Source organism: Cololabis saira, chromosome 18 (assembly GCF_033807715.1).
Source record: "Cololabis saira isolate AMF1-May2022 chromosome 18, fColSai1.1, whole genome shotgun sequence".
Classification (NCBI taxonomy): domain Eukaryota; kingdom Metazoa; phylum Chordata; class Actinopteri; order Beloniformes; family Belonidae; genus Cololabis; species Cololabis saira.
The window spans coordinates 7,558,624-7,580,991 of NC_084604.1; the positions used below are offsets into that span (position 1 = coordinate 7,558,624).

Sequence of the window (22,368 nt, forward strand, 5' to 3'; positions counted from 1 at the left end):
CGTGTGTGGTGGATATACACACACAGGACAATTGTTAATTCGCAGAGTTATAATTCACGGCGACCTCGCCCAGGTTACATGCCTTGTTGTTCCTTTTACAAGGGATATTTATTTCCTTTAATTATACGTGCTACTTTAAGAGTAGAGACACACCTCAGAGGTGCTGACGTTTGTTCCTGCGCGACAGTCTAGCTGTGTGGTTTTTGGTTTTCTAACTTGGTGAATTGAATTAAATGGAGTGCTCTCCAAAGAGGAATTAATCTCCGTCGTTTCTCTGCCTACATCCACCGCACTCCTACAGCATAATAAAAAAAAAAATCTTCCTCCTCTAAAGTATTATTTTTATTTTTCTCCTGCCTGGCCCTAATACTCTTCCGTAATATTACAGTTGTTCCAAATGAAGCAACTTTGCTTAATTTCAAATTGAGTTTGTAATTCTTTCTCGATGTAAAATCCTGAAATTTCTGACGTGACGGGCGCGTCCCCGGTGCGCGCCCCCGCGGCAGCGACGTGTGAGTGGGGGTGGTCCCGAGCGCGTGCCCGGTGCGCGGTCCCGAGCGCGGAGGGACGAGGCCTCCATCCCTTTAGTTGCTTTTCTTTTACCGCACACTCCCACGTATTTACCGTCGCCATAACCCCGTCCCACCCTTACTAACAGCCCGCTGGTGACCGTTTTAACTTTTATTTCTGGATTAATACCAAAGTAAAACTCCCTTTTCTCTCCATTGTATCTGGTAACAGCTGATCCGCTGTGAGACCGTCCATTCGTGTCAGTCTGAGCTGATGCATGTAGCTTTATTTAAGCGGAGCTTGTCGTCGGTAACCGTGTGTATCTTGGCGGAAGGAGGACTTTATTAGTCCGGGTTGAGGCTGGTTTCTCCGGCGGAGCAGGCCGCTCCTTCGGCTTGTTTTTCCTCTTCTGGTTTTCCTCTGGAAGTCATGGGGGACACGAGTGAACGGAGCAAAGCCTCGACTCTGACTCCCCGGTGCCCGTGTGGATTTTGGGGGTAAGTTTTTTTTCTTTTTTTTTTAAACCCCGGTATAAACTAGATTTAACCTGCTCTTGACACAAATCCGTAAAGGCTGGTTTATGGTTCCGCGTTACACCGACGCAAAGCCTACGGCGTAGGGTTACGCGGCGACGCCGTAGGCTACGCCGTCGACTTAACGCGGAACCATAAATGAGCCTTTAAATCCGGATGAAATGTAGTGATCGGGCTGGAGCCCATTGTTGTTGCAGGCCGAGTGGGGGGTTGGGAAGCTCTCAGCTCTCAAACTACACATGTACAAGCTCAAACTACACATACACAATCTCTAATGTGTCATTTCTGGACGGTACCAGGCTTACTTTAACCTTTAACTTCAGGGTTATTCTTTATAATCGCGTATTGGGCAATAATAATGTGAAGGCAGGAGGTGACGTCCCCTGGATTGAGATGATTTATTACAAGCAGGTTCCTCCTATACGTGCCCTGTTTTTGTCACTTTAATCAAATAAAAACAGAAGTATGAACACGAGCACGCACTATCGTTTAATTTTCCAAATTATAAGGTAAATGTAATCCTGTTCTTATGTTTTTGTGTTCTCGTTTTACACCGGTCTTGTCACAGTGGTGGATGTGTGTGGCATACCGGATGTGATTCACCTTTACCGTAAAGGTGAATCACACCCGTCCCTGGAAATACGGAATTGTTACTTCATTGGGAATTAAACGTTCCGTGAGCAATACGGACATATATTATGCTCTTATTTATTGATGTCATAATATACAGGTAAAGGTCGGAATTTTGAATATATTGCAAAAACGTAATTCGTAGTAAATTCAACTAAAGGTGAAACAAATATATTATTTCCCACTACAGTCAAAGTGAGATATTTCAAGCCTTTATTTGTTATAATTTTGGTGATTTTGGCTCACAGTTTATGAAAACCCCAAATAAAAAAATCTAAAAAAATTAGAATATTTTATGAAATCAATAAACAATTCTATCATCAAAATTAGAACAAATAAAGGTTAAACATATCTTGCTTTGCATGTAATGACACTATGTAATATATTTTTACCTTTTAAGTTGAATTATTGAAATAAATAACTTTTACACCATATTCTAATGTTCCGACCTTCACCTGTAGCTATTATACATCTTGCCTGATGTGGATATATATATATATATATATATATATATATATATATATATATATATATATATATATAGCTATAGCATAGGAGGCTATTTCAGTTGCTATATGGTTGGCTGTCTGTACAGTCATGCAAGTTCACTGCTATTAAAGCACTTTAAATCAAAGCATTTAGTTTTTTCATATAAAATAAATACATTTCTATGCAGTTTAGAAGTTTTGGGGATGTCCCTTTTTTTTGCCGCCTGTGCTGCTGAAATCGGGGCGTCCCTTATTTCTATTTCTGAAAGGTGGCAACCCTACCTTTACCTCTCACTAAAAGTCATTATCTTTTATTTGGCGACGAATGCTCGCGTCAGATTGCACATATAAATAAATGAATAAAAACAAAGAAAATGGTCTGTCTATTTGAGTATAGACGCTAATTTGGGATGGCCACCTGATAAGAAGCCCCCCCCTCCCCCAGCTGAGGCTTTATCAACCCAAAACATTGTCGTCTGACTTTTCATTTGATAAGCAGACACCCTCCCCAAGTCTGCAGGGGCCCACCTGTCCATGCACGGGGAAACAAATAGAGATATGTTTCCATGCACCATCCTGCTGTTGTCCTGCCTCACAAGCTTTTTATACATGTCATCAAAAGTTCCTGAAAGAAGTTTTCATTCAGGAGTCTCTGATCTTCCTACAATAATGGATTATATAGCCTCTCCTCTGGGAACACTGGACGTTATGTTTGAATGAAGGCCTGGTCGTAAGATACAGTATGTACATTTTACAGTTTAATTGCCAAGTATGCTGGCACAAAGTAGAGGTGCACCGATCAGGATTTTGAGGGCCGATCACTGATAGTCAATATCTGCCGATCCCGATCACACCGTGAAATCCATAAATTCGTCAATAGTGTTGTCTCATGTACACAACACTGACATTGTATTATTAGGTATAAAAATTAGGAGATGAGAAAGTATCATGAATTGTTTGTTTTATTGCAGGCTGAGGCAATGAGCAATATTTCACCCTAGAGACTCTTGGAGATGATTTAGGGTGCTTTCACTCCTGTCCCGTTTGGAGCAGTTGTTCCGGAACAGGGAGCGTTTCCCCCTAAAGATCGGTTCGTTTTGGTATATGTGAACACAGCAATCACGCTCGGATGCGACACAAGCGAGCCGAGATCCTAGGAGAGGTGGTCTCGTCTCGCTTCCATTCCAGACCTGGAGCGGTTTGTTTGCAGTGAGAACATAATCGACACAGCAACCCACACAACTCCATTCAGTGACTACTTTTACATGCAGTCAAAATTCAAGTCAAGGTCAATATTCCGGTTACTGAAACATTGGGAATAATCTGTTTCCATGTGTGAGCAAACAGGGTTATCCCTGTATACATGGTAATCAATCATTTGGGATATCTCAATCAAACCAGCGACGCACCGAGAACGTCATGACGCAATTCCTGTCATTTCCGCTTCTTCTTCCTGTATCCAAAACAACAACAGCGCAAACCCGGCTGCAGCAGGCGGCCTCTCGTCCGCCGCCGAGCTCCGCTCTGCACCGGTAGCACATAAATGAATGGGTAAAGGCTGATTTATGGTTCCGCGTTAAATCGACGCAGAGCCTACGTCGTACCCTACGCTCTGCGTCGGTGTAACGCGGAACCATAAATCAGCCTAAAGCCGCCGGCTGCGGTCTGCGCTGAAAGGGCCGTGTCGTTTATCCCGGGGTACAGAAGAGGAAACTCCTTCCGCGTTCATTTGACCAATCAGAGAGCAGCTGGTTCGCGCATGGCATTTGTTAACAGCTTTGAAACGGTACAGACGTTTGCCTTGTGAACACAAACGCTACAGACGAGAAACGGAACAACTGTATCGATTCAGCCCCTGAATCGATACAGACAAAACAAACGGGCCACAGGTGTGAAAGCAGCCTTAGTTTGTTGTAACTGTGTGTAATATTGAAGCAGTAATTTCAGAGTATGTTGTCATTAATGGCTAGTTTTCTGTGTTTTCTTAACCTATTTTTCTATGTAACACAATTTGCTTTCATCTCCAGCTTGAAGTTTCAGTTGCAGTTGAGTATTTATTTATAACCTCTAGGGCTGCAGCTATCGAATATTTTAGTAATCGAGTATTCTACTGAAAATTCCATCGATTAATCGAGTAATCAGATAAAACATATTTTTGTTTAGTTAAAGAGCAATTATAAATATACATAAGATGTAGTAACCGACGACATAGGGATCTTATCAAGAAATGTTCTTATTTCTAACCTAAAAATGCCATTACACCTGATAACACACATCACTTAAAATGTTAGGTGTTTTTCCCACGTGTTTCAATTGAACTTTCATTTGTGTCAAGCAAATTTTAAGTTCTAGTTAAAGCAGCACTATGTAACTTTTCCACCTTAATATAATATTTCCAGAGTCATTGTGATGGTACATCAACTTCCAACAGGTTTAATGAACCTCTGTCATGGTCTGAGGGGTCTGTATCACCTTCACTGGCACTATGTAACTTTGAGGTGGATGGTAGGAACCCTTCCACACTACTGGTAAAGCACTACCGCTTTTGTCCAAAGGAGCCGCCAAACTCAACAAAAGCTGAAAGTTACATTGTGCTGTTTTAAGTTAAAGTCTTGATAAGATTTTGAGTGTTGGCAGTGTTCAAAATAAAATTCTGCTGTATTGGAGCACATTAGGCACCAGGAGAAGCTGCAGCGTTGAGGATGTACTGTTGTGGTATCAGCTCTGTCTTATAGTGAAGATGCAACAGTGTTGCCTTGGTGTCCAGCTGGAAATGCTCCCACACTTTCGACATTTTCTGCCTTTTCTTTTAGTTAAAACCAAACATATCCGCCGCCTCTTTTTTCTTCCTTTACGTGCGCGGCGTCAACGTGTTGTGCCGCATTAAACGTAGTCCGGGCGCAATACCTGCTTTGAGCTGCAAAATTAAACCAAACCTCGAGACAGAGAAAATTCCTCGATCATTTTTTGTAATCGAATTACTCGAATTATTGGAGGAATCGTTTCAGCCCTAATCCCAAATTCATCCAGAAGTATTGTGGTGTCTTACACACAAAAATATCTTTTAAAGATCCATAACTGTTATTTGCTCTTATTGTTTGGTCAGACTCACTATATATAAAGTTTTCATGCCAGCATCTTGGATTTATTATTATTTGAGAACAAACTACAGTATACCTGAAGATTTTCTTTGATATGAACTTCTCGGTTATCGCATCCGTATTGGCCAGCAGAACCAGTTAATTATTGGTTTTGGCTCAAATTCCAACTGTTGTTCGCCTCCAGTTTAAATTTTATAAAAGAGAAATTGTTGACATTATAACAGTCTCTCCCATTTGTTTTGGGTACGTTGTGGTGCAGCGATTGAAACAAATGAATTTTGACTTTGGTGACTCGCAGGTGTCATGACTGAAACAGGTAAAAAAACGGCTTACGGTTTTTGGGTTTACGGTTCAGGACACACAAAGGGCTTTGTTGTTTCATTGATGGGCTTGCTAAGCTGTGTAAGGATGATTCTTTGTCTTTGTCTCTGTTAACACGCAATACAAGTTCAACAGTTGCAATTAAAACATTCTAGGCTGATTGTTTACAAGGATTTGAATGTTTTAAAGGACTCTTATATGGGTTTCAATCATAGCATCAGGGCTATATGATGATGAAATATGATGCGATAGTCAAACATTTTCATTGCAGGAAGTTTATGGGCTCAAATTAAAGCCATAAATATTTTGTATCTGTAAATAAACTTTGTGAATGAATAAATGAGACGTAAAATGTAAATTTATTTTTTTAGAAAGGCGCTTTATGAAAATAAGTCCATTTACTTGTATTAGTTTGCAGCCCAGTCTTGCCACATCCAATATGGCGGCGACGTCAGTAGGAGATGCAATGTGCTGATTGGCTATCCAGAAACGCTTTGAAACCCGTGCCAAAGATCGCTGATTGGCTCTTATTATTGGCATGTCAAAACAGTGCCATAATTCGTAGTTGTAAAAAAAGTTTGTAGCTTTTGTAAAAAAAGCTTTGTATATCCAGTGTTGCACACAGATGAATTAATTCCACAGCTACAAATATTTTTTGCACATGCACAAAATATTTCTACAAGTACCAATATTTTTTGCACATGCACAAAATATTTCTACAAGTACAAATATTTTTTGCACACGCACAAAATATTTCTACAAGTACAAATATTTTTTGCAAGTACAAATATTTTTTGCACACGCACAAAATATTTCTACAAGTACAAAGTTTATTTACAGATACAAAATATTTATGGCTTTAATTTGAGCCCATAGAAGTTCAACAGAAACCTAAGCCGGTAGACGGTGGGAGGCAGGTTCGCTGAAGCAAGTAATTGACAGAAGTTCACAATTAAAAAAAAAAAAAAAAAAAAAGAAGAAATGATTATGCCTAACACAAGCATATATGTCATCTTTGGCTCAAGATGTGGTTTGTCTTTTTGAAAGTGGAAAAAAGGATCAATCTCTGGTGGCCTTTATCAGAGGCCATACCACAATTCATTGATGTTTGTTTTACGTTATTATGTTTAGCCACGCTACACTAAATTCAAACAGTTTATGGCCATATTATCTTTAGTCGCATATCAAATAATGCCTACATTGTTGATAATTTAGCTGCCCTGAAATGACTTTGGCTTTCAAATTTAAACTTTTTAAAATAAAGCATTGTAACACACAATGTTTTATATGTAAAAAGTTTTAATAATTTTAAAACAAAATCTGGACGTTCATGCGCTTAGTTGTATTTGCCTTTTCTCATGTTTTTTCAGGTCCAGTGAGACCATGAACCTATGCTCCAAATGTTTTGAAGGTAAGTGTTTTTGATGTGAATGAAGACTGGATTTGAATAAATCACTCATTGTCTTCCAGGTCACAACGCATATCGCCCGCGTCAAATGAGGCAAGGCACAAAAAAGTGAGAAAATAGATAATAAAATGTCACTGTATTGTTTTTCTGTGCCGACCTGGGTTAGAATCTTTATCATCGACGCAATAGTGAAAGATGAGATGAAAATATAAGAATTAAAAAAAGATTTTGTGACAGAGAAAACACTTTATGCAGTTTTTGAGAAAAAGCTAAAGTATTGCCTGACAATGCTTTTTCTAAACAGCCTAAAAAAAAAAAAAAAAAAAATATATATATATATATATATATATATATATATATATATATATATATATATACTGTATATGATATATTAAAATATATATTAAAAATTAATATATATGCCATAGGTTTTTACCAACTTAGTATTAATCATTAATATATATGCAGACAAAAAAAAAACAGCCTAATGATCAAAATAAAAAATAAATACATCTACTATTAGGTTGTTGGTTTTCCAGACAAAACTGGAAACAGCAGGTCAGAGCTTGAAGAAAATCCATGTTTGTGACTAGTTGCAGTCGGTCCATCTGTACTAAGAAGTCCCAGGAGGAAAAAGGAAAAGTGACATGATGCGTCTACGGTTTGAAGTTTTGTCCGCAGTCGCGTCCATAAATGGCAACGAAACTCGGATTTACATTAAAACAAAGATCTGAAACTGCCTTGAAAAGTCAGAATCAGCTGCAACGGTGTAACGAGTGTAAGAAAAAAAAAAAATTCCCTATTAAAGTTTACAAGTGTGAACAGATGCCCCGGTCTGTTCAGGTCCTGGTTTGAGTCCTGCAACGGTAACAGGCTGAGAATAGACAATACACATGAGTACAGCAGCTGAATAAAAGTGGGTTAGCCCATGTGTGGAAAAGGAACTATAATCTAGGCCCACTTCCTTCACCTTCTTGTGAAGATAAATTGTACAGATGATATCTGCATAGTTCAGGGGTCGGCAACCCGCGGCTCTTTAGCGCCGCCCTAGTGCCTTCCTGGAGCTTTTTCAAAAATGTTTGACCTTTTTTATTCTTTTTTTTCTTTTCTTTTTTTCTTCTTTTTTCTTTTTTTAATTTCGACATTTCGACTTTTTTCTCGAGATTGTACTTCAACATTAATCTCGACATTTCGACTTTTGTTTTTCGACATTTCGACTTTTTTCTCAACATTTCGAATTTTTTCTCGAAGTGCATAATGAAAAAAAAAATCTTCCCCCAGTTATAACTAACATAGATACATGCAGCATGCGTTGTCTTCATTCTAAGGCTTCTACAAGACTTTTCATTTTTTGCGGCTCCAGACATATTTGTTTTTTGTGTTTTTGGTCCAATATGGCTCTTTCAACATTTTGGGTTGCCGACCCCTGGCATAGTTGGATAATCTGAGATGGTAAAGTGCAGCTGTACGAGGCGATCTCTCCCTCGCTGAGCCATCTCTTTGGAGAACTGTTGGCCATGTGGTAATGCAGTATGATATGAGGATCACATTCAAGTTTGATATGTTTTGTTCTTGGAAACATTCACCATCTAAAATAAGTTTTTAAGTGGTTTTGAGGGGTCTTCAGTTGCTGGGTAGCATTTTTACACAAACGACAGGAAAACCGTCAGTGTGTCAGAGTTGGTGCCCTGGGAATGTGAACAATGATTACTTTAATCCTTGATTAATTGAACCAGAATTTGTATTATTATTGTTCCAATGGACCAACAATTGGAACTGGATGACCAGCAACAGACTAGGGCTGGGCAATATGGACCAAAAGTCATATCTCGATATTTTCTAGCTGAATGGCGATACTCGATATATATATCGATATTTTTTCTGTGCCATAATTGGGGTTTCCCCAAAGCATTATAGCATAGCATCTCTGTTAGCTTCATTTTTTTCTGAGGCAAACCCTTAAAAAAACAGTCAGTTTTAATACAAAGCCTCGTGCCAAATGTCACACAGGTACATTTATTAACAGAGGTCTGCACAATATCAAAATGTATAAAACAAATGAAATAAAAACTGCCTGCATATATAGAATAAAAATGCTTCTTGAATAAAATAAAACAAATATCCCTTTCCTGCATAACAATTAAATTAAAATACACTGTGCAATTAATACAATGTAGACAGTAACAGGCAGACTTTTCCACTGAGGTTGACAGTTGTGCAAATAACAAAACATTTGTGCAAATCTCAAATAAAACATTCAAGTCAATTTGTCACAAAATAAGCTATATCAAAATCATTAAAATGTTTATTTTTTTTTCTCTCGACATAAACGGTATTGTCTCGTACCATATCGCGTTTGAAAATATATCGATATATATTAAAATCTTGATATATCGCCCAGCCCTACAACAGATTATGAGCCTGGAACATTATTCAGTTCAGAAGTGACGAAGCCGTCTGGGTGAGGCGTGAAGCGAAAGTCCAGTCGCCTTCGTTTCCACCTGGATGACCCGGATGACTGAGAATCTGCACCAGCATATTGTTGTTGTTGTTTTTAAGATTGTAATTTTGAATTTTTTGCAGTTGCATCTCAAATCATGTTTTTTGTGCAGTTGAATGCAGAATGACCACAATGGCGGGAGGTTGCAATGTCAAGAGGTGCACACGTGCAGATTCCATTGTTTCAGCTTCATTTCTCTTTCCCTTCTCTCTGTTTGATGATCTAATCCATCGCGCTGTCCTTTCTTTTGACCTTCCTCTATTCACTTGCTGACTGTTCTTGACCCCAGATGTCCAGAAGAAGCAGCCAGTGGATGACTGCACATCCAAGCCAATCCAAAGCAGCGGGAGTAGCCAATCAGCTGTTTTCAGTAGCGAGACGAGCAGTAGCAGTAGCCAATCCCTGTCGTTGTCCCTGCCCTCTCACTCGGAGCAGCCGTCAGGGGAAGAGCCCGTGTCCATGTTTTCCACCAACATGAGGGAAGGTAATTTGACATCGAGTATTTACGTTTACTATGTTCTTTTTCACTTTTTGAATAATTGCTGAATACAGATTTGTGTGTTTTAGCCACTTGTAAAGGAAGATATAAAGCATGGCTGACTTTGGATAAGTAACAGTTACAGTCCAGTGGGATGCTAAAATATTCAGTTATTCACACACGCTCGCCCGAGTCCAGCATATTTGGTGGCATATTAAATCAGACAACTGAACTAACTGGCTCCCTAACCGGCTCCATAACTAGCCCACTAACTAGCCCACTAACCAGGGGCCTCATTTATAAAAGAGTGCGTAGGATCCATACTAAAAGTGTGCGTGCGCACAACAAAATCCGGATTTATAAAACCGTGTGCACGCACATCTGCACGCAATGTTCTCTTTATAAATCACAGTCCTGCTGGAAGGTTGCGCAGGTGAATTCGCCTCATATCCCGCCCTCTACACGCCCACTTTCTACCATGAATGGTCAATACAAAGCACCTGGCGACTGTATTTGCATATAAATGAGCCTGCTGAGCATGCGCAGCGGCTTCCTGCAGTCTGTTTCTGCTGCGCGTCAGGATGAATGAGACGTGTCGAGCCACCGTGCCACTAAATTTCACGGAGACTGAGATGGAGATGTTGTGGATGAGGTGGAGGACAGGAAAACCACATTATTTAGTGGTCACAGTAGTGGCATCACTAACAAAAATAAAGCGAGTGAGTGGCAGCACGTCGTTGCTGCGCTAAACGCCGTGAGTGCCACGGACAGATCTGTGGCAGAAATAAAAAAGAAGTGGTGCGATCTGAAGGTGGAGGCCAAGAGGAGCGTGGCCCGGTGTCGTGCCAAAAAGTGAGTTGCCTGCCAGAATCTGATTTCTGGCCGCGGGAGCGCGCTCAGCAGCACGTTGAGCGATAGCGCTAAAATGTCGATTTTCAGATTATGAAGATCAAGAATGAGATCAAGTCATATTTAGGCAGAAACAACTTTTCATTAACTGTATTTGGCCTTCAATCAATTTTTGGCAGGTAAAAAGACCCATTTTCAGGGGAGAAATCAGATTCTGGCAGGAAATCACTTTTTGGCACGACACCGGCACGGCGTGTCCTGCACCGCGTCTGCAGCAGCAGCACCAGAGAGATCCAAGCATTGACGCTGAGCTTCAAACACAGAGGGACACGATCAGCGCTATTATATTATAAGTCTGATATGTGATGACATTAAAAGTATGACGTCTGCGTCGCCAGTTCCCCATATCTTCAAAATGTTTGTGCGCTAGGATCAAGGTTTGCGAAAAGATATGCACATTTTCCCGTTACGTTTTTTTTTTTAAATCCCAACCTTTGTGTAAAAGGTGGCGTGCGCATCTTTCAAGCCCTGTTTTGTGCGCACGCAAGCTTTATAAATGAGGCCCCAGGACATTAACCGGCTCTAATTAGTCATGTTTCCATCACCCCTACATTTGCACAAAACTATTGAAAAAGAAATCCTGTAATGGAAACGGCTCTAATTGGAAAAAACTCAAACATTGCAAAAACCTTTTTACAGTTCATTTTTTAAGCGACTCCAAAATCTGTCACAAAAGTGTAATGTAAACGCTGTTTGAGAATCTCCACGTCTCCGCCAGCGCCGGACGTGACGTAGCCGGTCAATATAAAGGCATCAAAATGTAGTTTCCAGCTGCTCTTGGCCTCATTAATACAACGTAGTTGTGCTTAACACCACTTGATCATTATGTATTACATAAGGGCTTTGCCTCTGAATAATCATGAATTATCATCTGACCAATCTCTCAACAGCAGTAACGGCAATCGCGTCTAGTCATGTCTTGAGTTTTGACTCTGATCTCTCCATCAGAGCATTATCTGATCGTTTCACTGTCCAGATTGCTGCTTGGTGCTGATAGGGAAGTACAGAGTGTATTTTTAAAGTTTTGCTTGTTAAATGCAGCTGAAAATAACACTATTTGATGAGTGAGGGTGAACTAAAAAGGTGTCTTTATAATATAGCATTGTCAGACAAAAGCAAGCACATATTTAATCTGGAGTCATCATCAATATAAAAGGGGCTTAATCCATAGATTCAGACTAAACCAGCTCTGGAAACAATTCCTTTGGTTTCCCACATTATTTTAACTGTCACATACACGTGACCTTCAGAAGCACAAGCTTAAACTGCAGCAATTTCGTTTGTGGACATATGTGTACAGTAGATGTGGCCTAATATGGCGGCGGCAGTAGCTCAGGTGGAGCGGGTCGTCCAATGATCGGAAGGTCGGCGGTTCGAATCCCGCTCTGTCCCAGTTTGATGTCGTAGTGTCCTTGGGCAAGACACCTTACCCACCTTGCCTCGTGTGAATGTGTGTGAATGTTGGTGGTGGTCAGAGGGGCCGTTAGGCGCGATATGGCAGCCACGCTTCCGTCAGTCTGCCCCAGGGCAGCTGTGGCTACAATGTAGCCACCACCACTGGAGAGAATGTGTATGAATGAATAATGATCTCTGTAAAGCGCTCTGGGTGCCTAGAAGGGCGCTATATAAATCCAAGTCATTATTATTATTATTATTATTATTATTATTATTATTATTATTATTATTATTATTATTATTATTATTATTATTATTAATATGACTTAAAGGGGACCTATTATGGCGTCTAATACCTATTTTAAACAGGCCTTGAATTTTTTTGCTAAATAAATTAGAAATTCAGCCTCTGAGCCATGTCTTTATCATCCCATTCTCTAACCTCATTATCTATGAGGGATTCTGAGTGGGCGGGGCTATGATAATGAGGCTCTGTGCTGATTGGCTGCCTGAATGACGCGATACACCGCTATGAAAACATGGCGGAAGCTCTGGCCGGCGGAGTTAGTTGTGGGCGTGGTTTCACGCATCGGACCACTTTATATATGTTAAAGCAAGAGAAAAAACCTGTTTTTCATAATAGGTCGCCTTTAAGAAAAAAAAAGGTTTGCACCCCAAATGTCAGCACCCTGCTTGCACTATAATACAATCAGTGTGCTGGTTAGCTTCACATATAGTACATTCGTATGGCAAAATAACAAAAAAATGTTTAAAAGTAACATTTTATGCTTTTAAGGTGTAAAATTGAGAGCAGTGATGTTTCTACTTAAGACACGTTGCTTTTATGATCATTGTATGTAGTGGTCTGTTATTTTTATACATGCTCTTTTCTGCCTTTCATGGAGGTAATTTCACTTCATCTTTCACCCATCCTGTAATTGTCCGTTTGCAGGCACGTCGTCGACAGAAACCGCCCAGGGCACACTCTGCACACCCACCAAACGTCCACGAGAAACCGGTACAGCCCGTCTCTCCTCTCTACGCTGTGCGTGTTCTGCCCTACTAAACCCTCCCTGATAACTGTACTGTTGGTTCCAGCCTCCAGCCCCGAGAGCGAGGCCACCTCGGAGAAGCGGCTGCGGACAGAAGACAAGGAGGGGAGCAGCCAAGAAGCCCACAGGGCGCCCAGGCAGAAGAACCGCCGGCGCTGCTATCGCTGCCAAACCAGACTAGAACTAGTGCAGCAGGAACTGGGCTCCTGTCGCTGCGGTCAGTACCCGGCCTTTACTGCTCAGGTCACATGCATGTTACTTAGAGCAAAGAGATTACACAAACACCAGAACAGCATCGCTTACGCTGAGAGAGACTCCCCAGTTTGGTGGAAAATGACTGCGTTTACATGCACTCAATAACCCTTTTAAAACCCCAATATTAGCAATAACCCGAAATTTGCACAGCCATGTAAACTCCAAAAACCCCTTTGAATAACCCGAATTTGCTCATATTCGGGTTTTTAAAAACCCGAATATGACCCCTGGGTTACTCCTTTTAAAACCCGAATATTTGGTCATGTGAACGCCAAACGGAATATCCCCATCAAACGGAACAGGAATTTGTTTTCTGCGCATGCTCTGTTCGCAAGGAATCTTGATCTTTTGAGTCCAGGAAGTTCTTATAAACACGGAGAAACACAAGACCAGGAGGAGACTAATCACTTCATAAATGTAATGAAGGATATGAACATTTCTGCATTTGTAGACGGTAGAAAGAACCGGGATAGCGAGATTTACAGGAAGGTGAGCTAAAAGTTGCGCAAAGCAGCATTTGTTTTTAATTTGGATACAGGAAGAAGAAGCGGAAATGACGGTAATTGCGTCATCACGTTCTCCGTGCGTCGCTGGTTTGATCCAGATATCCCAAATGATTAATTCAATTCAATTCAATTTTATTTATATAGTGTCTAATACAACAAAAGTTGTCTCTAGACGCTTTCCAGAGACCCAGAACATAAACATAAACCCCCGAGCAATTATTACATAAACAATGGCAGGTAAAAACTCCCCCAGTGGGAGAAAAACCTTAAGCCAAACAGTAGCAAGGAAAAACTCCCCTTTTAGGAGGGAAGAAACCTTGAGCAGGACTCATAAGGGGGGACCCTCATGCCGAGGGCCAGACTGGGGGTCAGGGACGTCAACAGCACAGCAGGCAGGTGGAAGCAGCAACGGGATGACTGGGGGTGGGGACCGCAGGCCAGCATGCAGCTCCCGAAGCTCCGGAAGCTCCGGCCCAATCAGCAAGTCCCAGGTTGGGGTGCAGGGTCGGGGAAAGGTTGAGAAGGGGCAGGGCCAGGGCCAGGGAGAGGAGTCCTGACGGACAAACCTCTCCCCCGCCTGCCCGGGCCGTTACCCTGCCCCTCTCACTCCCACGCTGCAGGTTCCGGTGTTGTGCATTCAAAAATGCTCTTCGCCACCGGCAGAGGATGCTGCACCATGTACAAAAGAGAAAAAAGGGAGGAGAAGGGGGGGCCAGCACAAGAAACTACAGGAGCGACTCTAAGACACTAGAGTCTACACTACCTAGAGATTTACCAACACCAGCTAGAGGTTTACTAAACACTAACTAAAGGCTTTACTAAACAGAAAGGTTTTAAGTTTAGTTTTAAAGGTGGAGGTGGTGTCAGCCTCCTTAACCCAGATTGTATATAGTAGTAGTAGTAGTATGGAGATAGTAGTGGTGCCTGATAGCAGAAGACCGTCCTCCAAATCTACATTTGGATACTCTAGGACAGGGGTTCTTAACCTTTCTGACCTTGGGGCCCAATTTTTTCAGTACAGAGTGGCCCGGGGCCCATTAAATATAAACACTGTATAGCAGGGGTATTCAACTAAAACTTTAAGAGGTCCATTTAGAGAAAATTTACTCAAGCGAAGGTCCAGAACATCATAATATATATATATATATATATATATATATATATATATATGTGTGTGTGTGTATATATTCAAGTAGCCTCATAGTTGTATCAACATCTGCATCCGACTGTTATATTAAAAAAAGTACATATTTGCCCATTAACATGTTTAACTTGAATTAAACATTATTTTTTCTCTTAAAAATAAAGTAGATTTTATTTTATTTTTCAAATGTTATCTTATTTTATTTCTCTACCAGCAGTTTGAATTTCCCCTTTTCTTTGTTAATTGTCTCAACACATTTTTATACTAAATTAATATAAACACATCTTAACAATTGACCAGTTTTGCAGTTTTTCTTTCTTCCCCTCTTATAATCTTATGCCCCCACTTTCTGTTGTTCAGTGAGAGAACTGAGCTCTAACTTCTCCTGTCAGGACTTTAAATCTGGGCTGGATGGTGTCAGGTTCTCATATGCATGTGGAGGTGCTCATTGATGAGCCTGAAACGATATTTAGTTTTAATTATGTTCACTGTGGAGAAAGCTGCTTCACAGCTGTATCTGGACCCAAACATGCTCAGGATGTTTTAAGATGGTCAGTTTATTTTTCTGTGACTTCAGTTCAGACTTGAGTGGATATGTTTGATGAAAAACTTTGTGTTTTGTTTCAGTGGCGTTTCACTTTCGCACTTTGAACGCCACGGTCTCTGAACGTATGAGACACTGGTTTTGTCCCAGTGGGAAGACTGAACAGGATGAATTTGTCCATTCCGGGTTGCATATTTAAAAATACAGCGAGGACAAAACTTAGTTTGATTTTACTTTAAGTTATTTACATTAATAAGTTGTCAGGACTCAGTGTGTCGGGTTCATCCGAGCCTGATCAGCTGCGACGGGCACAGCCCGCACCGCAGCTCTCTGGTCGCGCTGCAGCAGTTACTTTCCGATGCTTTTTCGAAAGCCCGAACAGTCCAGTCCAGCAGACACGACAGCCCACGCATCTACATCTACCATCCTTCAGCAGTAACGACGGAGCCGCCGCCCGAGCGGCAGCCTCAGCCGACCTCCCCGGCCGCGGGGACGTGCCGGGATAAATGATCACGCCGCGCTCGCTTGCTCTGGGCGCAGACCCAATTAATCGATCCCTAATCCTGGCGGATCTAAACCTAGTCTGTGCAAAATGAAGGATTTTCTCTGTAAAGACACACCATTTCTCTTACTATTACACGTACAGCTAGCTGAGTGTCTTCTTCTCCTCATTTGGTTGGGAGTTGCTATGCAGTCCCGCGGCCCTCGCGGCCCACACGTACAAAACTGAATTTTTTTTGGCGGCCCACTAGATGGCGCTCGCGGCCCAAGTGTGGGCCGCGGCCCTATGGTTAAGAATCACTGCTCTAGGAACTACGAGTAAACCTGCACTCCGAACAGCGATCTCTGCCAGGAACATAAGGCACTATCAGGTCTTGCATTAATGACCATGTAAACGGAATATTCCGAATGTTTCAGTAACCGGAATATTAGCAATAACCCGAATTTTGACTGCATGTAAATGTAGTCAATGTCTCAAGATGTTCAAGTGAATAGATGATTGATTTAAAAAAAAAAAAAAAAAAACACAAAAAAAAACCTTAATTCCGCTTTTTTATTGTCATTCATTTCAATGTCTTTTCATACATTTTTTAAAGTAGCACACATTTGCTGAGTGAATGATGTATTGGGGTTTCTCTTCATTCCCACCTTCCAGGCTACGTCTTCTGCATGCTGCACCGTCTCCCGGAGCAACACGACTGCCTGTTCGACCACCTGGGGCGCGGGCGCGAGGAGGCCGTCCTCAAGATGGTGAAGCTGGACCGCAAGGTCGGCCGCTCGTGCCAGCGCATTGGGGAGGAGTGCTCCTGATCGGCTCACGGAATAACCAGCCATCCTATCACAGATGACGCTTGTAGAGGATGAGGAGATGAAAGGAGAGCTAGGAGGAATGACCATGGGTAAGGGGGTGGGAGGGGAGGAACGCTGCTCCACATCCTGCATCATCTGACCCAACCATTCTGGATTTGAGCTTGTGGCCAGTCCTGATTTCCCATCTGGAGCATGTGTTTGGACTCTGGATGAAGCAGATTTGCAGAGCCACATTCTGCATGTTCACGAACACAGCCTTACCCCCCCCACCCATCCAGCCGACTCTGCTGCTCCTGTCATGGTTTCCTCCTCTCTGCTTCCCCCCGTACTGGCAGGAGGGACCGGCTCATGAACTGTTACAGCGTTCAGCTGAATTGATCCACTTGGTTTCTTCTCTTCCCCCCCATTACTTTCTCGTGGCCGGGGGTCCAGCTCTCTCCCACAGCCACTCCTCAGGTCGCCATGCAGGGGTTGGACTATTAAACACGTCACTCAAAACCCATCTTCTTTTGTTTTTATTCCACTAGTTTAGATCCATGCACAGCACCTTTTTTTGTTTGCTCACGCGTGGTTCCAGCAGCAACATATTTGTGCGGGTTTGAGTGTTTGTTTTGGTAACTTAAAGGCAGTCCGATAATAACGCTGTCATGGGTTTTGTTTTTGGGTTTTTTTGGTGTGTGTGTGTCTCATGGTGATTAGCTGTTTTTCCTGCTTGACCGTGGTCTCGTGGAGGACAGTGCAGCCATTCCTGCCTCTGTTCATATGGACTGTTGAATAAACTAAAAATGCAAATATTAAAAAAGGAGAAAAGGAAAAAAAAAAGCACTAACGGAAAAGAGTTGCTCTTATAAATCCTGTGTAGCAGATCCTCTTCTACCACTTCCTCTCCCCTTTTCAGTTTACTGGCTTCTGTTGTCGGGGCGGAAAGCGGAAAAACCACCGACTGTTTGTGTTCTGTTGAAGACGTCTTTAAAAACACCATGTAGAAATAAAATACATGAACTTTCTAAGTGGTTGTTGATCAGTGGTGAACTGAGTATGTGAACTACTAATTACCCTTTAAACAGTTCTGTAATTCCTCTCACGGGTTAGGCTTAAATTTCTTGAAAATTTAAGATATCAGGCATCTTTTTGGAATATAATACTTTTATATATATCGCAGTTGATTTTCCTACACAACTCTTATCAATGTTTGTGAGCTTTCTTTTAAATCAAACATAAAGGGGTTTATAATTTGTTAATGCAGCAAACACAGGGCTGCGAATCTCAAATTAAGAAAAACAGCATAAATTGGAGATTTCTTACTGAAAAGCAGCACTTGTTCGATATAGTTGAGGAAAACTGAACAAAATGCTGGCTAATATAAAAATGCTGGGACGTGCACATGTTCCTAGGTTTAATGAATACTCCCAGACTCCTGTCACTTTAGCAAAGCATAATGCAACCATCATTGGTTGTCTTAAATTTTACAACTGATAATCATTTTCAGGTATATTTGGGGAGAAACTCAAAGCTGTGAGAGTCGTCACGGATCAGAACTGTCTCTCGACTGTATCATCATACATAGACTTGTTTGGCTGCAGAAATGCAAATACCTAAGTTTTGTGGTTTCTCTAAATGGTCCGAGTCAGTATTTACAGTCTGGGTCACATCTCCTTTTCTGGAAACGTCTACAGAACACGTTTTCTTTTCTCCTACTTTATGATTACTACTATCTTTTTTTTTTTGTAGTTTGGGCATTAAGCAAACGTGTGCATTAAGATTTTAATTTGTAATCTGTTTAAAACGGATGCAGACTCACCCACAAAATGTACTTTGCAGCATTATTAGAAGTGTCGTTTGTTTTAACTGTGCATTGTTGTTTTTCAATTTGGAGAACTGACAACGGTGAGAAAATCTTTCCTCGAGTGTCTGGAGAGTCAAAGAGCTTGGTGTTTTTGTAACGGAGCTCCAGAAGAGTTGATGGGGCTGAAAGCCTGTAGAACTCCACTTTACTATGCTAATCTTTCTCCTCCCACTTCTCCAGCAAGAACGCAGCAAAGCCTGGAAAGAGTTTGCAAAGTGTCATGGCTGGTTCCTATTTTGACTTTTTTTCCTTTCTTTTTTTTGAGTGCAAATGACAAATGGAAAAATGAATCTTTCTGTACCTTTTTAAAGAAAAAAATATTTAACCTTCTGTCAGTTTGAGTTACTTACTCCCTAGCATAGTGTATTTAGTTAAATGTATAAATCAAGAACATCATTTTTTTTTCTTTAATTTTACCTTGTTCCATCTTCTGCCGAGGAAAATAAACTGGATTAGAGGATGCAACGTCTGTATCTGTGTGTTTTCATTACTATTTCAGCATTTCTTTTTTTTTTTTTTGCCATCAAATTTTGTCAATTTTAACCTCAGGCTACAAACGCCACATTAAAATGCAAATGTAAAGAAAGGAGATGAAAGAAACCCACTAACTTATAATAAATATAGTTCATGTTTTGTCTCATTGGCTTCGCTTAATTCATTAATATGTTTCCAATGTGATGCAAGTGCTCATTCACCTCAAACCTAATCCAAATACTTGGGGCAGTGTACATTTGTGGGTAGTGATGGGTGGAATCTCTGCAGCACATCGTACAGAATCAGCAGCATTCATGGATCTGCAGCTTCTTCAGTGGATGAAGAGCACAAACTTTCACTGGACACCCATTAACTCTCCATTAACTCTTTACTCCAGAATTGTCCTCTACCCTTGGCTGATACAACCACATGGGCAAGGGATTACTATAGGAAACCTTTTTCCAGTTATACATACCGTATTTTCTGGACTATAAGCCGCTACTTTTTTCATAGGTTTTCAACCATGCGGCTTATACAAAGGTGCAGCTATTCTGTGGATTTTTCTTCCACCGCTCGGGGCGCTCTAACCGGAATTAGAATAAAAACTAAGACAAAATAAATGCAAAGAAGAATACGCTACTTCTTCTTTAGCAGATAGAAGTAGAAGCAGATTTCAAACAGATAAATAGATAAATAAATACCGGTTATTTTCTCTTGGTTCTGTCCCGTTTTAATCAGCAAAGTTGCTGCCGTGTTAAAAGACACTGTTAGGAAAGATCTATTTAGGTACAAACATGTACATCATTTACAGTTCAAAATCCTTCTGTACATGTAGTAAATATCTAATCTAACAACATAAATATCTGCGGCTTGCATATCTGTTTTTTTTTTAAATAGAGCGGATGCAGTTTATATGCAGGTGCGGCTTATAGTCCAGAAAATGTAGTTATATTCACTAATTCAACTTATGAAAACAAGAATTGAATAATACGTTTAGAAAACCCAAAGGGAAATTATTTTGTTGCAATGTAAATTAATGAGATAATGTATAAAGTAAAAAAATGTAAACACATAAGAAATTGTTGGATAACAGGTGTGTTTGATCTTCTTGGATGCATCAGTGTTGACAACAAGGAGTAAATCTTCAGTTGTCACAGGTAAACTTGTAAATGGTATGGATGGAAGCATCCATCCAACAGCTCATCCTCCTGGTTGCAGGGGCCTGTACTACGAAGTAAGTTCAACATACCCAGGATATCTTTTCCTTATCCAGATTCACTAACCCGGACAATTGCAATCACGCTAAGCGGTCACACGACGGTGGTTATCAACTCGGTATATCAACCCAGGTTTCTCCAATCTGGATATGAGCGCGTGCACATAAAAGGGGCGGTGTTTTCAGCGCATGACCAATCGCAAGCATGGAGAAGTCCGCTGTCAGAGCCGCTTATTTCAGTAGCGAAGAGCAAACAATAATTCTACGGAAATATGATGAGTATAGGCATATAATACAGGCAAAAAGCAACACAGTTGCAGCTGCAAAATGCAGGAAAGACAGCTGGCAAAAGATCGCTGACTGTATAAATGCGTCACTGCCCCATCATTAGGGCATAAGTAGATCTGACTATAATTACAGTTGTCTATTCTGTTAAATGCATGTGTTGCTTAGATGTATTCGTATGGCATGTATGACAATTGTAGCCTCATTCCTTCCGCTGCAACCCCAGCGGAGTGAAACGCACATGGGAGCAAATAAAAAATAAATATAAAAACATAATTCAAAGCGGTAAGTAGGCTCACTTTCATATCTTAGAAGTACAACAAGTACAAGGCTTTAGTGTTTCTATCACTCTCTGTTTTAGGATGATATCAGTATACAAAAGCACAATGAAATAGCATTGACATTACTTGCAGCAAACAGAAAAAAAAATGACAAGAAGAAGATCGGAGGGATCCTCTCACGATCCGCGCACCGAGCTCCACTGGATTCTCTTCGAAATGGCATGCCATTTTCCAAGAGAGCTGATTGGTCAGTGGGCGGTGCTTTTAAACCCGGCGATCTGTATCTCGAACATAACCTGCTCCGGAGCAGGTTAGCTGTTCAGCATAAGTTACCATGGCGATGTACCCCGGTAAGAAGTGAACCACCGTCGTAGTCCTGAAAACCCAGGGTTAAACCTGAAGTTACCTCGCTAACCCCAAATTCCGCTTCGTAGTACAGGCCCCTGATGTGCTCCCTCACAATAACACGTCCAGCTGTTGGTAACAAACACTGCAGCCACTCGTACCCACTTCTCTCGCTCTCTCTGAAGCCTTCTGTCCACGCAGAACGATGCTGGTCCAGAACCTCCGCCTGCAGCAGTGGAGGATCTACACTATTTTACATGGGGGGGCAAAGGAGAGGCAGGGGGTCGAGACCAGGGGACCAAAAAAAAAATATGTCTGGAGCCACAAAAAATGAAAATTCTTGTATAAGCGTTAGAATGAAGGCAACACATGCTGTATGTATCTATATATATACATATATATATACATATATATATATATACATATATATATATATATATATACTTATATATATATATATATATATACATATATATATATATATATACATATATATATATATATATATATACATATATATATATATATATATATATATATACATATATATATATATATACATATATATATATATATATATATATATATATATATATATATATATATATATACATACATACATACATACATACATATATATATATATATATATATATATATATATATATACATATATATATATATATATATATATATATATATATATATATATATATATATATATATATATATTTTTTTTTTTTTTTTTTTCTTTTTTATTTATTTATTTATTTATTTTTTTTCATTATGCACTTCAAGAAAAAAGTTGAAATGTCAAGATTAATTTTTTTTTTGTA

General features: G+C 40.5%; 1 protein-coding gene across 1 annotated transcript; it reads left to right on the forward strand.

The window, feature by feature from the left end:
• Positions 1-523: 523 nt before the first annotated feature.
• Positions 524-19,396, forward strand: LOC133418714 (AN1-type zinc finger protein 3-like). Its single transcript, XM_061707555.1, has 6 exons — positions 524-1,007; positions 6,954-6,994; positions 9,781-9,975; positions 13,226-13,291; positions 13,372-13,542; positions 16,931-19,396. Exons 1-6 carry the CDS (start codon positions 940-942, stop codon positions 17,083-17,085), a joined length of 696 nt encoding a protein of 231 aa, XP_061563539.1. The 5' UTR covers positions 524-939; the 3' UTR covers positions 17,086-19,396.
• The last annotated feature ends 2,972 nt before the right edge of the window (positions 19,397-22,368 follow it).

Coding starts and splice junctions, on each gene's coding strand:
- LOC133418714 (XM_061707555.1), top strand. CDS start 940: ATGGGGGACACGAGTGAACGGAGCAAAGCCTCGACTCTGACTCCCCGG. Junction 6,995..9,780: donor ATGCTCCAAATGTTTTGAAG/GTAAGTGTTTTT, acceptor TCTTGACCCCAG/ATGTCCAGAAGAAGCAGCCA. Junction 9,976..13,225: donor TTCCACCAACATGAGGGAAG/GTAATTTGACAT, acceptor GTCCGTTTGCAG/GCACGTCGTCGACAGAAACC.